Source organism: Triticum aestivum, chromosome 7B, assembly GCF_018294505.1.
Source record: "Triticum aestivum cultivar Chinese Spring chromosome 7B, IWGSC CS RefSeq v2.1, whole genome shotgun sequence".
In the NCBI taxonomy this organism is placed as follows: domain Eukaryota; kingdom Viridiplantae; phylum Streptophyta; class Magnoliopsida; order Poales; family Poaceae; genus Triticum; species Triticum aestivum.
This window is the reverse complement of record NC_057813.1, coordinates 705,915,461-705,928,509: the sequence shown is the minus strand read 5'-3', so window position 1 is coordinate 705,928,509 and position 13,049 is coordinate 705,915,461. Positions and strand designations below refer to the sequence as shown.

At 45.4% G+C, this 13,049-nt stretch overlaps 1 protein-coding gene and 1 long non-coding RNA gene across 2 annotated transcripts in view; both read left to right on the top strand.

Annotated features, from left to right (window-relative positions):
* Positions 1–4,449: 4,449 nt before the first annotated feature.
* Positions 4,450–13,049, top strand: part of LOC123158544 (hydroquinone glucosyltransferase-like) — a 28,431-nt gene continuing 19,831 nt past the window's right edge. Inside the window, exon 1 of the mRNA XM_044576484.1 lies at positions 4,450–4,978. Within this exon, the coding sequence (XP_044432419.1) occupies positions 4,450–4,978 (529 nt within the window). The remainder of the gene's footprint in view (positions 4,979–13,049) is intronic.
* On the top strand, positions 5,070–5,761 carry LOC123160960 (uncharacterized). The gene is made up of 3 exons (XR_006480473.1): positions 5,070–5,354; positions 5,426–5,507; positions 5,595–5,761. It is a non-coding gene; the product is annotated as an uncharacterized lncRNA (long non-coding RNA).

Genomic DNA, 13,049 nt, shown 5'->3' with positions numbered 1-13,049 from the left:
AAAAAGGTAGCAAGATTATTGAGAACCGAGTTGCATAGGACAAGTTTTCCACTGGAGGAGAGAAGTACACCATCTAGCAAGATAAATGGCATCATGAACAGGTGGTGGTACACATAGCAAAAGATTAATGTGCGCGTGGTGGGGGGGGGGGGGAGGCCCGTAGAAACATCGAGTTTGGACAATCTTTGCGGGGAAAGGAGAGCCTAAATGTCCATTTTGCGGGGAAAGAGAGACATCCCAACATTTATTTTTTACATGTCCTGTTGCCAGGATGACATGGAGAGTTGTGGGGTTCTTGTTTGGCACCGAGTTATGCCCTGATAACATATGGCAGGTGTATGCGTGGTGATATGCTTTTTTCCCCGGTGGAGAGGTCTTTTATACAGCCGACATTGCAACAATTTGCTGGGCGATATGGTCCTGTCGTAATAGAGTTACATTTGAACATATTCCCCTCAAGTCTCCTTTTGAATGCATCTTCTCTGCTTGTGCTCTTCTCTGTTACTGGGAAGGTATGATGAAACAGGAGGATGCGGTGGACCTGAGGGCTGGGGGGATCAACAACGCTTCTCGTCTGATGAGGATCAGTGCTGCTGTATACCAAGATGAGGGGGGCTGCTGATGGAGGAGGGTTCTCTACTTCTCTGATTTGTGATCATTTTGGGTCGCTTCTCCAGCGTGAGGGCGTTATTTCCTGATGCTCTGTTATGAGCAATGTCTCTAGTGGTCTAATTTAGACAGTCCTAATTGCTTGTGTGTGATGGATTTATAGTGTTGTCGGGTTTTCACCCCATAGCGAGTAATCTCGATGGCGAGTGCTCATGGTGGGTTTTCCGGTGATGCTTGAACTCGCTTCCATCTTTCCTGTCTCATTTTTTGGACATGGTTATATTTCCATTATGTCGCAGTAATGGAAAGGGGTAATGCCCGGTTAAAAAAAGTTAGGGGGTTCAAAGTAGATGGAGAATATTGCGATTGGTTGATCTTCGACGCATTGTTGCGAAAGAAGTTTCCTTCAAGTTATATGCATATTCTTTTTCTCAATGTTAAGAAAACTAATGTCCAGTTCTCACTGGCAAAATCAAAATAAAAGGAAACATGGTGGAGAACAAATAAGAAGGAAAAATATAACATTTCGCAAAACATGGTGGGGGGGAGGCCCGTAGAAACGTCGAGTTTGGACAATTGGACAATCTTTGCGGGGAAAGGAGAGCCTAAATGTCCATTTTGCGGGGAAAGAGAGACATCCCAGCATTTATTTTTTACATGTGCTGTTGCCAGGATGACATGGAGAGTTGTGGGGTTCTTGTTTGGCACCGAGTTATGCCCTGATAACATATGGCAGGTGTATGCGTGGTGATATGCTTTTTTCTCTGGTGGAGAGGTCTTTTATATAGCCGGCATTGCAACAATTTGCTGGGAGATATGGTCCTATTGTAATACACTGGTGGAAAAAGAGGCTTCCGTCCAGCCCCATTAGTCGCGAAACTGTAGGAACCGCGACTAATGAAGTCTTTAGTCGCGGTTCGGCAGATGAACCGCGACCAAATGCCTGGGCCCAGGGCGCTCGCGGGCTTTAGTCGCGGTTGGCCAGGCCAAACGCGACTAAAGGTGCCCAAAGGCCTTTAGTCGCGGTTGGCCAGGCCAACCGCGACTAAAGCTCCTCCCTTTTAGTCCCGGTTTGTGGCACGAACCGGAACTAATGGGGTTGAGACCTTTAGTCCCGGTTCGTGCCACGAACCGGTACTAAAGGTCCCATTTTCAAACTCTAACCCCCCCCCCCGGGATCGCCTTTTCAGTTTTAAAAAAAATAAAAGAAAATAATGGAAATGTCAAAAAAATAAAAGAAAATAAGTTTCTCATGTGATATGTGGTCTAGTTGTTGGGAAAATTTGCAAATGTGAATTTTGACTTTATTTGCAAAATCTCTCTGAAATTTGTAAAAATGGGCATAACTTTTGCATACTAACTCGGATGAAAAAGTTTTTTATATGAAAAATCATCTACTCAAAAAGTTACATCCAAATTTAACGGGGGAACCCCGTTAAACATTTTCAAAATCCTCAAAAACCTGATAGAAAAAAAGTTACGGGGCTTGTAAGATCTAGAGTGGAAAAAATTGAAAAATATTCAAACAGTGGGCAAACTATGGTCAAACAGTGGTCAAACTAATTATTCTAGAATATTAGTGTTACTAAATAATTATTTTAATTATTTCAATTTTGGTCAAATCTGGTCAAACTGTGGTCAACTGTGGTCAAACTGTGGTCAAACAATGGTCAAACTAATTATTCAAGAAATATTAGTGTTACTAAATAATTATTGTTTTTTAAAACAATAGTTTCAAACTCAAACAGTGAAATGTGTCACTTCATGCTCAAGCAAAATTCCTGAAGGTTAATAGGATTGACATCTTATTATTGTCAGGAAAACAACAAGTGCAGACTTGGAGCGTGGGAGAATAGAACCCGGAAGTTAAGCGTGCTTGGGCTGGAGTAGTGAGAGGGATGGGTGATCGGTTGGGAAGTTAGATGATTTGGAATGATGAGGGGTGATAAAAGAATAAATTGAGAAGTGATGAGGGGTGGTGATTAGAGACTAGAGGTTAAAATAATTCAGAAATTTGAAAAAAAAATCAATTTTTTTTTTCAAAAACCTGTGGCGCCTTTAGTCGCGGTTAGCCACAAGAACCGCGACTAAAGGTCCTCCGCCCCGAAGGCCACCTGGCGCCCACGTGGACGGGCCTTTAGTCGCGGTTCTTAAGCAACCGCGACTAAAGGGGGGGGCCTTTAGTCGCGCCCGTTCGGTCGCGGTTGCGCAACCGCGACTAATGGCAGTTGCGAACCGCGACCAAAGGCCATTTTTCCACCAGTGATAGAGTTACATTTGAACATATTCCCCTCAAGTCTCCTTTTGAATGCATCTTCTCTGCTTGTGCTCTTCTCTGTTACTAGGAAGGTATGATGAAACAGGAGGATGCGGTGGACCTGAGGGCTGGGGGGATCAACAACGCTTCTCGTCTGATGAGGACCAGTGCTGCTGTATACCAAGATGAGGGGGGCTGCTGATGGAGGAGGGTTCTCTACTTCTCTGATTTGTGATCATTTTGGGTCGCTTCTCCTGCGTGAGGGCGTTATTTCCTGATGCTCTATTATGAGCAGTATCTCTAGTGGTCTGATCTAGACAGTCCTAATTGCTTGTGTGTCATGGATTTATAGTGTCGTCGGGTTTTCACCCCATAGCGAGTAATCTCGATGGCGAGTGCTCATGGTGGGTTTTCCGGTGATGCTTGAACTCGCTTCCATCTTTCCTGTCTCATTTTTTTTGACATGGTTATATTTCCATTATGTCGCAGTAATGGAAAGGGGTAATGCCCGGTTCAAAAAAAAGTTAGGGGGTTCAAAGTAGATGGAGAATATTGCGATTGGTTGATCTTCGACCCATTGTTGCGGAAGAAGTTTCCTTCAAGTTATATGCACATTCTTTTTCTCAATGTTAAGAAAACTAATGTCCAGTTCTCACTGGCAAAATCAAAATAAAAGGAAACATGGTGGAGAACAAATAAGAAGGAAAAATATAACGTTTCATGAAATAAGAAAAACAGCGTGGCAAAGCGCGTCTATACTTCTAGTATCACATTGTTTATGGCAAATTAGGAGGGCCCTTAACCAGGTGAATCTATAAAAGGGTGTGTAAATTAAGGTTCTGCCATTTTGATTTTTTGCTCTATTCACGAAGAACAAGAAATCTTTATTTTACAAAATTATTTAAAACTAGCCACAGAAATGCATGGGGCACCTGTCTAGTTAGTAGTTACAAAAGCCGAGACTTACAAGGTTGTCCACCGATGGATATTTTGGCTCTAGAGAACTGATTTGTTATGCTCTATAACTCCTTACGCTAGCTGGATGTTAGTATATATTATCCATGTAAGAATCGACTCCTTCTCATTTTGTGCAGTTATCCTCAATCCTTTTCCTTCTCATGTTAGAATATATTCGTTTTGTATAGTTATCTTCAATCCTTTTTCCTTCTCATGTTAGAATATATTCGATAGCACAGGATTGAATTCTTTAGTGTCCACAACCTTGTTTCCAAATTTATGAGACACTAGGATTGATTGTGTTGCTTGGTTATTCAATGATGAAACATTGTGGTGCTTTACTAACTGATGGTGGTTTATTGTGCTAGTTCTTTGCTATCAACTGTTAGTTCGTTAGCATTACTGGAGAACAAATGTGTGTGAAGTGTGAAAATGAGCAATAAACGCTTCAACAATACAAGCACGCCTCGGCAGCCCCTAGTGATAATTAAGCCAAGAACACATATGCGGGTAGTCCATGGGGCACGTGTCGACCGCGCGTGGTGGTCGACGCGAGCGTACAATCGTGGTATAAACGCGGGAACATATACCTAGCTACACTTACGTACTAGCTCGTTTTGCAGATCATGGCAGCGGCGCCGCACGTCGTCATCCTCACGAGCTCCGGCGCGGGCCACGTCCTCCCGGTCTCCGAGCTGGCCAAGCGCCTCGCCGTCCAGCACGGCTTCACCGTCACCATCGTCACTTACGCCAGCCTGTCCTCGCCGGGCCACTCCTCGCCGCTCGCCTCCCTCCCGCCGGGCGTCTCCGTCGCCGTGCTCCCGGAGGTGTCCCTCAGCGACCTCCCTGCCGACGCGCACTTGATGACCCGCATCCTGACCGTCATCAACCGCGCTCTGCCACAGCTACGCGACCTACTACGCTCCCTCCTCGACCTCCCGGCGGGGATCACCGCCTTTATGACCGACATGCTCTGCCCCGCGGCGCTCGCCGTCGGCAAGGAGATGGGTGTGCCTGGGTACGTCTTCTACACCTCCAGCCTCATGTCTCTGTTATCATTGCTCTACACGCCGGAGCTCTCCAGGACCACCACCTGTGAGTGTGGCGACCTCCCGGAGCCCGTGATGCTCCCGGGGTGCGTGCCGCTGCACGGGGGTGAATAGCTCCCATGCGACGTCGTTGGTGTGAACTGTCTCTCATGCGACGTCGTTGGTTGTAATAACTTGCATGCGACATCTTCGTTGGAAAAAATAGCTCCCATGCGACACACCATTTACGCGGCTAGTTGGCTGTCCGTTAGGCTGAGATTTGGTTAGGACACTGGGGGTTATGTGCTCTGACTGGTGGGGTCCACCTATGGCCACGTAGTCAAGAGTCAACCGTCCACGACTCGACCGGCGACTGTGTGACCGTGCTCGACTCGCCCGTGCTGGACTGGGCGAGCGGCGCCGCCGTAAGCATCTTCTCCGGCAGTGGTTTCTTCTCCGCGGTGGTGGAGCGCATTTCTCGGCAGCGGCAGAGCTATTGCGAGGTGAGCCCGAAACCCTAGTCCCACTCCCCGGTCTGTGGCCTCATGCTGCCCTCTGTTTCTTGGCGATTTAGAATCGGGCTCCATTGGATCCGGGGGTTGTTTCTTCTCCGCGGCCCGGTGGTGGAGCGCCTATCCCTGCAGCGGCTATTGCGAGTGAGTATTTTCCAAACACTACTCCCATTCCACTGAATTTTGAATAAATCTGTGGCCTCATGCTGCCCCTGTTGCTTGATTGGATAGGAGATGGAGCGAGGGCTAGATGAGATGGAGCGAGGAGACGGGCTGCCCCGAGGAGACAGTGCTTCAAATCGGTAATGGCACCCTCTTTTCTTGGCGATTTAGAATCGAACTCGATTTGGTAGTGACTGCCGCCGCTGCCTGCCATTGACAAAACAGGGGAGGTTCAGGTTCTGCCACCACATTCGCAATTATAGTGGAATTTTTTCCCTGTAAAGCCAAGCTCAGTGATGGCAGTGTCCAAGACATTGATAGAGATACCACCGTGAGGTTGGATGTCGATTTTGCAGATGTTGATCCCCAGGAATTGGAGATCATGAAGGAGAAGGCCGTGGGCAATTTGGTGGAGAGAATTGGGGAGAGTATTGTTTGGGGTCCAGAACAAGAGGTATCTCTGCAACGTTTCGATAACTATAATGGTGAATATGTGAGAATTGAAGATGGAGAATCCATGGTTGCTGAAATTGATCAGCAAGGAGGATGGGCAAGCAAACAAGTAACATTTTATGCAGAGCTAATTGATCTGCAAACTCATTCCAGAGTTGGTTATATGCCATCAAAGATGGCTGCACAGATGGAAGATGATGAGTGGGTTTCACAAAAGAAGATGTTGGCATTGTTGACTGAACCGACTATAGTAGCTGAAGATACTGGGATTGATGCAGATGGAGAGGAGGGAACCCATGGTGCTAGGAAGATTGTTGTTGACTGGAATGTAGTAGAGTTGAATGAAAAAACAGATTTGGTCATTACACCAATATCTGACATTGATATGGCCGAAATGTTTGGCATTCAAGTTGATGACAAAGATAAGGAGAAGGATGACAGTTCTTTGCCAGCTGAAGGTAACACAGGCCCTAGAAATGCAAATGAGGATGAAGAACACCTGATGAGAGAGGCTGCAGATGATGTGGATGATGCAGATGATAATGAGCTGGTTTGTTTGTATGACAAAGAGAACCCAGTTATTGAGGTGGGAAAGTTGTGGCCAAGCATGAAGGAGTTTAGGATGTCTTTCAGGACCTATGCAGTGAAAAAAGAGTTTGATGCCAAGACTATGTGGACTGATCGAAAGAAATTTTATGCTCGGTGCAAAGGTTATGATGGTGGTGGCAATCCTTGCAAATGGTACTTGTCTGCCAGACTACAACCTGATGGAAGTACAGTAAGGGTAAATCAAATACCACACCAGCATACATGTATGACCACTTCACAGAGAGTTTCAAAGATGGCATCACAGCTTTGGGTTACAGAGAAGATTACTCCTATTTTAGCCAAGACTCCAAACACTACTGCAAAGAGGCTTAAAGTTGACTTGGAGAAGTTGTACCCCATCCAGCTGCAATATACCACAGTGTGGAAAGCAAAACAAAGGGCCATGAAATCATTGTATGGTGACTGGGCAAATACATTTAGGATGTTGTATAGTTTTAAAGCAGAGGTGGAGAAGAGGTCACCTGGGAGTGTAGTGGAGATAGATACAGAGGTAACAGAGGATGGCAAGGTTTTATTCAGCAAGTTTTTTATGTGTTTGAAGCCTTGCATAGATGGATTCAAAGCAGGTTGTCGTCCATATTTGAGCATAGACTCATCTTTTTTGACTGGAAAGTGGAATGGTCAGTTGGCTGCATGCAATGCTCTAGATGGACACAACTGGATGTTCCCAATTGCAATAGGAATGTTTCAATCAGAGACAGAGGCATCATGGATATGGTTCATGACGCAACTGAAAAGATGCATAGGGCCAGTTTCTCCTTTGGCCATCCACACAGATGCATGTAAAGGGTTGGAAAATGCAGTAAAAAGTGTTTTCCCCCATGCTGAGCAGAGGGAGTGCTTTGGACATATGTGGATGAATCTGATAAAAAAATTCAGAGGAGATGAATTTGGGCGCATGTGGCCAGCAGCAAGATCCTACACCAGACAGACACATTCCTATCACCTTGGTAAGATATTGGCATCATGTAGTGATAATGAATTTGCTTCATGGTTGAACACCCACCATTCTCTGTTGTGGTATAGATCAGGTTTTAATACTGCCATAAAATGTGATCATATCAATAACAACTTGGCAGAAAGTTTTAACAACAAAGTGAAGCATTTGAAAGACTTGCCTGTGCATGACATGGTGGACCAAATAAGAATCATGATCATGCGTTTGTGGGAGTTGAGAGGAAAAATTGCTAATATTTTGGAAGGGGACAAGCTTCCAGCAGTGGTACAACAGGTGGTCAACAGGAGTAGAAATCTTTCACATCTATCTGTTGAGAAATCTTCCTTGTGGGGTGCTGAAGTTAGAGATACAAAGAGTGGCAAGAGGCATGTGGTAAATACTGAGTTGCATGAGTGCACTTGCCAAGAGTGGCAACACACTGGAAAACCATGTGAGCATTCCATACTTTTTTTGGCATCTAAACCCAGGTTAAATATGCACCCATATTTGCATGAGTATTATTCAGTACAAAAATTCAAAACTGCATATGCAAGTCCAATTCCTGCACTGACTGAACAATCTCAGTGGCCTGAGGTGGAAATAGAATTTACCTTGTGTCCCCCTGTCACTAGAAGAAAGGCTGGGAGGCCTAAACAGAGCAGATTCAAAGCTTGGTTTGAGAAAGGTGGTTGTAGTAAGAAGGGGGAAAAGGAAAAGGAAAAGAATGATAAGCCCAAAAGGGCTCAAAAAGGTAAAAAAAATAGGTGCAAGTTGTGTGAGGTACTTGGGCACAGAATTGGTTCATCCAAGTGCATCTACACTCCTCAGAGGCCAAAGTATGTTTATGTTACTGTTTTTGCAAGTTTTTGATTTTGCTACTTGTTCTAGTATCTAACCAAGTCAAATGCTTTATTTTTTAGGAGGAAGCGTGCAGAAAAAGCCCCACCGCTTGTTGTTGAACAATGCTGGCCAGTGAAAAAAGCAAGACTCAGTGGCTATAGAAGGAAGAGCACTAAGCAGATAATGTTTGGTGACAAAGATATGGAGCTAACTGAAACTGTTACTGCTGAACATGAGCTAAGTGTTTGTGTTTTGGACGATGTGATGCATACTGAATCTGTTTTGCAGACGCTAGGGCAATCTGAAACTGTTGCAGATGAAGCAACTGTTGTGCTGCCATTCGAATCTGCTTTGACAACTGTGTTGCCATGTTTGGAGGTTGTGCTGCCAAGTGTTGAGTTGCAAACTGAAGTAGTTGAACAATGTGTGCCATCTACTCAATCTGCAGAAGTGCAAACTGAAGAAGTGAGACATGGTCAGGTGCAAAAGTTGAGGGGGCCAAAAAGCAAGAGCATCAGCATCAACAAACTATGCGCCGTGGAACCAAACGGTGGAAAAAAGCAGAAGAAATCGAGTGGTAGAAACAAGCAGAAGAAATAGAGTCGAAAACATTCAAATTTGATGTGAAAACTTAAGTTTGTTGTCATTTGATGTGAAAACTTATGTTCTTTCATGTGATAACTTATGTGCTATGATGTTGATTTGACTTGAAATAAAATTCAAATTTGAACCGATATTCAAATTTGAACCTATCTTCAATATTTTTTGAGTTCATTTGTTTGTTCTGTGATGTTGCATCGTTTTATGTACTACTATGCACTTTAGTTCATAAATCCAACCCTTTTTGTGAATTCCAACTCATAGTGACGGACAATGTTGACCAAACAGGCTCCAAAGTAAGGGAAAACGGCCCCATTTCTAAGCAAGTTTTTTTCGACCTTCTCAAAATCACCCAAAAAAGATTTTCTTAGCTTATATTATACCTATATAGGATCAATACGAAGTCTCACCTTTTTTTGAATAAGTATTCATATTATTTAATTTATTTTTGAAAAAACACCCTTTAATACAAAGTTAGCAATAAAACAAGTTTAAAAATTTTAAATGCAAAAATAACTTCAGATCCTCCTTAGTCACTCTAAAATGAAGCTAAGGTGATGTTTTTGATTTTTTTGCATTTTCAAAACCTCAAACCCTCTTCTCACTCCTGTGAACTCCATGCAACCTCAGTCGAGATAGTCCAATTTGTGAAGGTTTTTTCAAGCAAAGATCATTAGATCAAGTTTATCATTTTATATCATAACTATGTAACATAAAAAGGCTATATGCGCAGGTTTTTCATTTTTTAGATTTTTTTTGAATTAGTTATACACATTTGAATGTTCGGTCAAACCTTTCAAAACCCCATTGACTGCCTCCAAACCCCATGTAACCCTAGCGCCAAACGTCCACCGTCGATCTAACCCTAACGCCAAACTGCGGCCGTCGGATAGGCCTTCTAGAAGGATTCCGTGGGGGCGATCCGTGGGCTCCAATCTGATTGGCCACCGTTTTTTCTCTCTGACGAACAGATAACGTTGAGCGGGGGATCATCTAAGTGACCGTTGGGCCGAGCGGATCGGGCCCGGCAGAGCCTGGCGTGCGTGCGCACAGCCGTCGAGAGGGGGATGGGCTGCATGCGAGAGGGTCAATGACATGTGGGCCATCCCTGTCCCATGCATGCCATGCAACGTCGCAGCCTAGCTATTCTTTGCTCGTGAACACCTAGCCCGCCATTGCATGCACGCATCGACGCAGTAAAGCACGGCAGGGGCGCAGCGTATAGGTACGTCGCATCTAAGCTATTTGAACAAATGCATGTTTGAACGAGACGGACGCGTCGGTGGTGCAGCTCCTTTTTCAGTGTCACGCGCGGATGAACGAGCCTGTTTCCCACGCGGCGTCACCGCCGATGCAAGTGCACGAAACGATGCAACTCGCCTGTGCTGCCCGTGCCTCTTTGGATGCTCTGGCCGCCGTTTTTTGAATTAATGCCCGCAATTACTTATGCCAGTGCGAACGGAGAAGAGAAAACGATCCAGAAGGCACCGTGTACACATTGACCACAGCTGCAACGCGGCTATAAAAGGGCACCATTTCCTCATCCTCTCACACTCATCTCTCAAGCCTCCTCCCCTTCTTCTTTTCGAGCCAAATCCCACTCGAGCCACCATGCAGTTCAACGGCCCTACCTACCGTCGCCCTCCCACCGTGCCGGAGAGGCAGTACCCGGCCGGAGTCGTCGTCGAGAATAGCCTGAGGGTGTGGGCCATCTCTAGGTGGAGGGGCCCTAGAGAGTTCGCTCGCTTCTTCCTCCAAGCCGGCTACCGCCACCTCCCTCCGGGCACTCCGCCCATGTTCCACCTCCACGAGCAGTACGATGGCAACGCCAACGGCCTCGTCATCGGCCTCCACGTCACCTTCACCAACCCCTACGACGCTCACCACCTCCTCGGCCAGGTGTTCTGGTGTGGATGCGAGTTTATCGCGTTCACGACCTACAACATCTTCACCAACTTCCACCACATCTTCCCTCACCCCAACGGCATGCACACCCTCCCCTACCAGATGCCGGAGGATGACGAGTGAGGGGCCCAAGGAGGAGGGGCCAAGGAGTGGCAAGGAGGAGGGGCCAAGGAGTTGTTCAAGGGGCGAGTCTTCTATCTATCTAGTTTGGGGCTCTAGTTTGTGTTTGTGTTGGTTGAGGCGTGTGTGCCCGTGTCTTTTATATATCTAGTTTTAATTATTTTACTTTCATGTTTTATGAACTATATGTAGTGGGGGGATGCCCCTCTATGCTACTAGGGTACCCGATGCCCCACTATCTATCTATATGTTTTTTCGGTCCTAAAGTTTCTCCATTGCATTTTATTTATGTGGCCATGTGTACTAAAAACAATTGATCTGGTATCTAAAATGTACGTTACCAAGAAATTGATAATAAAGATTATGTACTGTACTACATAATCATACAGTTGGTATACAATGCATTTGAAGACAATGGGCAAGAAAAATGCTAATTATCTGGTGCTGATGACATGCGCAAGTGTTGTTTGATGTTTAAAGCATGCTTGCTATGTCATTTTTTGCTGCCAAACATGGCATTAGCGAGAAAGGTCATTTGGGCACTGAATGTATTAAAGTATACACCATATATAAAAATGTCTAGCCAAAAGATTTGGGTGTACACCCATGACCAAGTATGGATCCGCCCTTGGTTGTAAGGGGATGCCCCTCTATGTTGTAAGGAGATGCTACTAGGGGCACACTAGATGTCTTCTTTTTTGGGCACAACCTTTTTCGGTTGAAACACACGAGTAAAAACTTTGAAAACACCATAGCACAAGTAAAAAAATATATTAAGAAATGGTGCTTGGTTGAAATAAACTAGAACCAAACAATTGCAACTTTTTTGGTTCACAAAGACTGCTCAAATAATTATCTCAAATAGCTTATGCATAAAAATATCTCAAATAATTATCAGATGAGTTATCTCAAAAAAGGTGACTGCAGGAAACTTAAAATTTGTGAAATGATCTAAAGCCGAAAAGATATATCGATGTCAATGACCGTGTGCACTTTTTTTGCACTCCTTTTATCAATGGGCCTGGATATGTTCTATTCGGCCCTGCCTAACTTCTATATGGGCCTGGCCTTTTCGGGCAACTGTGGACGAACTTTTTTTTCCTTTTCTCCCTCTACCACTGAAACTGAAACTGATGACGAACTGAAGAAATAAAAAACGGGGCCGAAACAGAGTGGAGAGGACATGCTGAATTCATACAGCGCAACACTTTTATTCAAATGTACATATCATCCCGATTACAAATGATGCCCAATCTATTCACTTACGACTAATTATCATCACATAAACAAATGCGAGACCAATTACACAAACATAAAAAAGTGCGGCCATGAGCCCCATCAAATTGCCCTGCTTCTGCAATTTGATGAGTTTCTTCATCTGCTTGTTCAGCTTCTTCAGCTCTGCCGTCACTCCTGCATCCCCCACAGTAGCACCAATGGAAGGGCGGGCGCCCCCGATGGAATTGCCAGATCCAGGGGCCCCGGATCCAGATGCGCCCGATCCAAACTTGCCCAACTTCTCCGCCTCCAACAGTAAATCGAGCTCCCCTGATGCATCCTCCAGTTGAATCCGCTCTATGTACTCATCTAGCCACTCAAAATGGGTGCATTGCTTCAATTTCTGAAATCGGAAAGATGAACCCTAAATCCCAAATCCGATGGGGAAAAATGGGCAAATATGAAATTGGGAGACAAAAACCAAAATTGGCATATTGAGAAGTAAAATCTCACCTTTCCCTGCTCTGGTTTGCTCTCGCATTTCACGAATTCCCGCCCAAGGTTGCCATTCTTGTCGGTCGTTGTGACTAGCCGCTTCAGGGGTGCGATACGTGGGCATGCAGGGCATCTTGTCATGGGCACTGCGCCATAGCGCGGCCATGAGCGGCGGGAGGCTGAAGCGGAGCTCGACATTGCTAGGTCGCGGCCCGGAACGGCGTTGCTGCGCGTCGTCGCCGGAGAAAAAGAACAACAACGGTCGGGGAGGGGGAGGGGGGAGGATGGGCTCGGGTGCTGCACGGCTCGGGGCACGACTCGGTGTCCTCTTGTACCAATGCTGACCT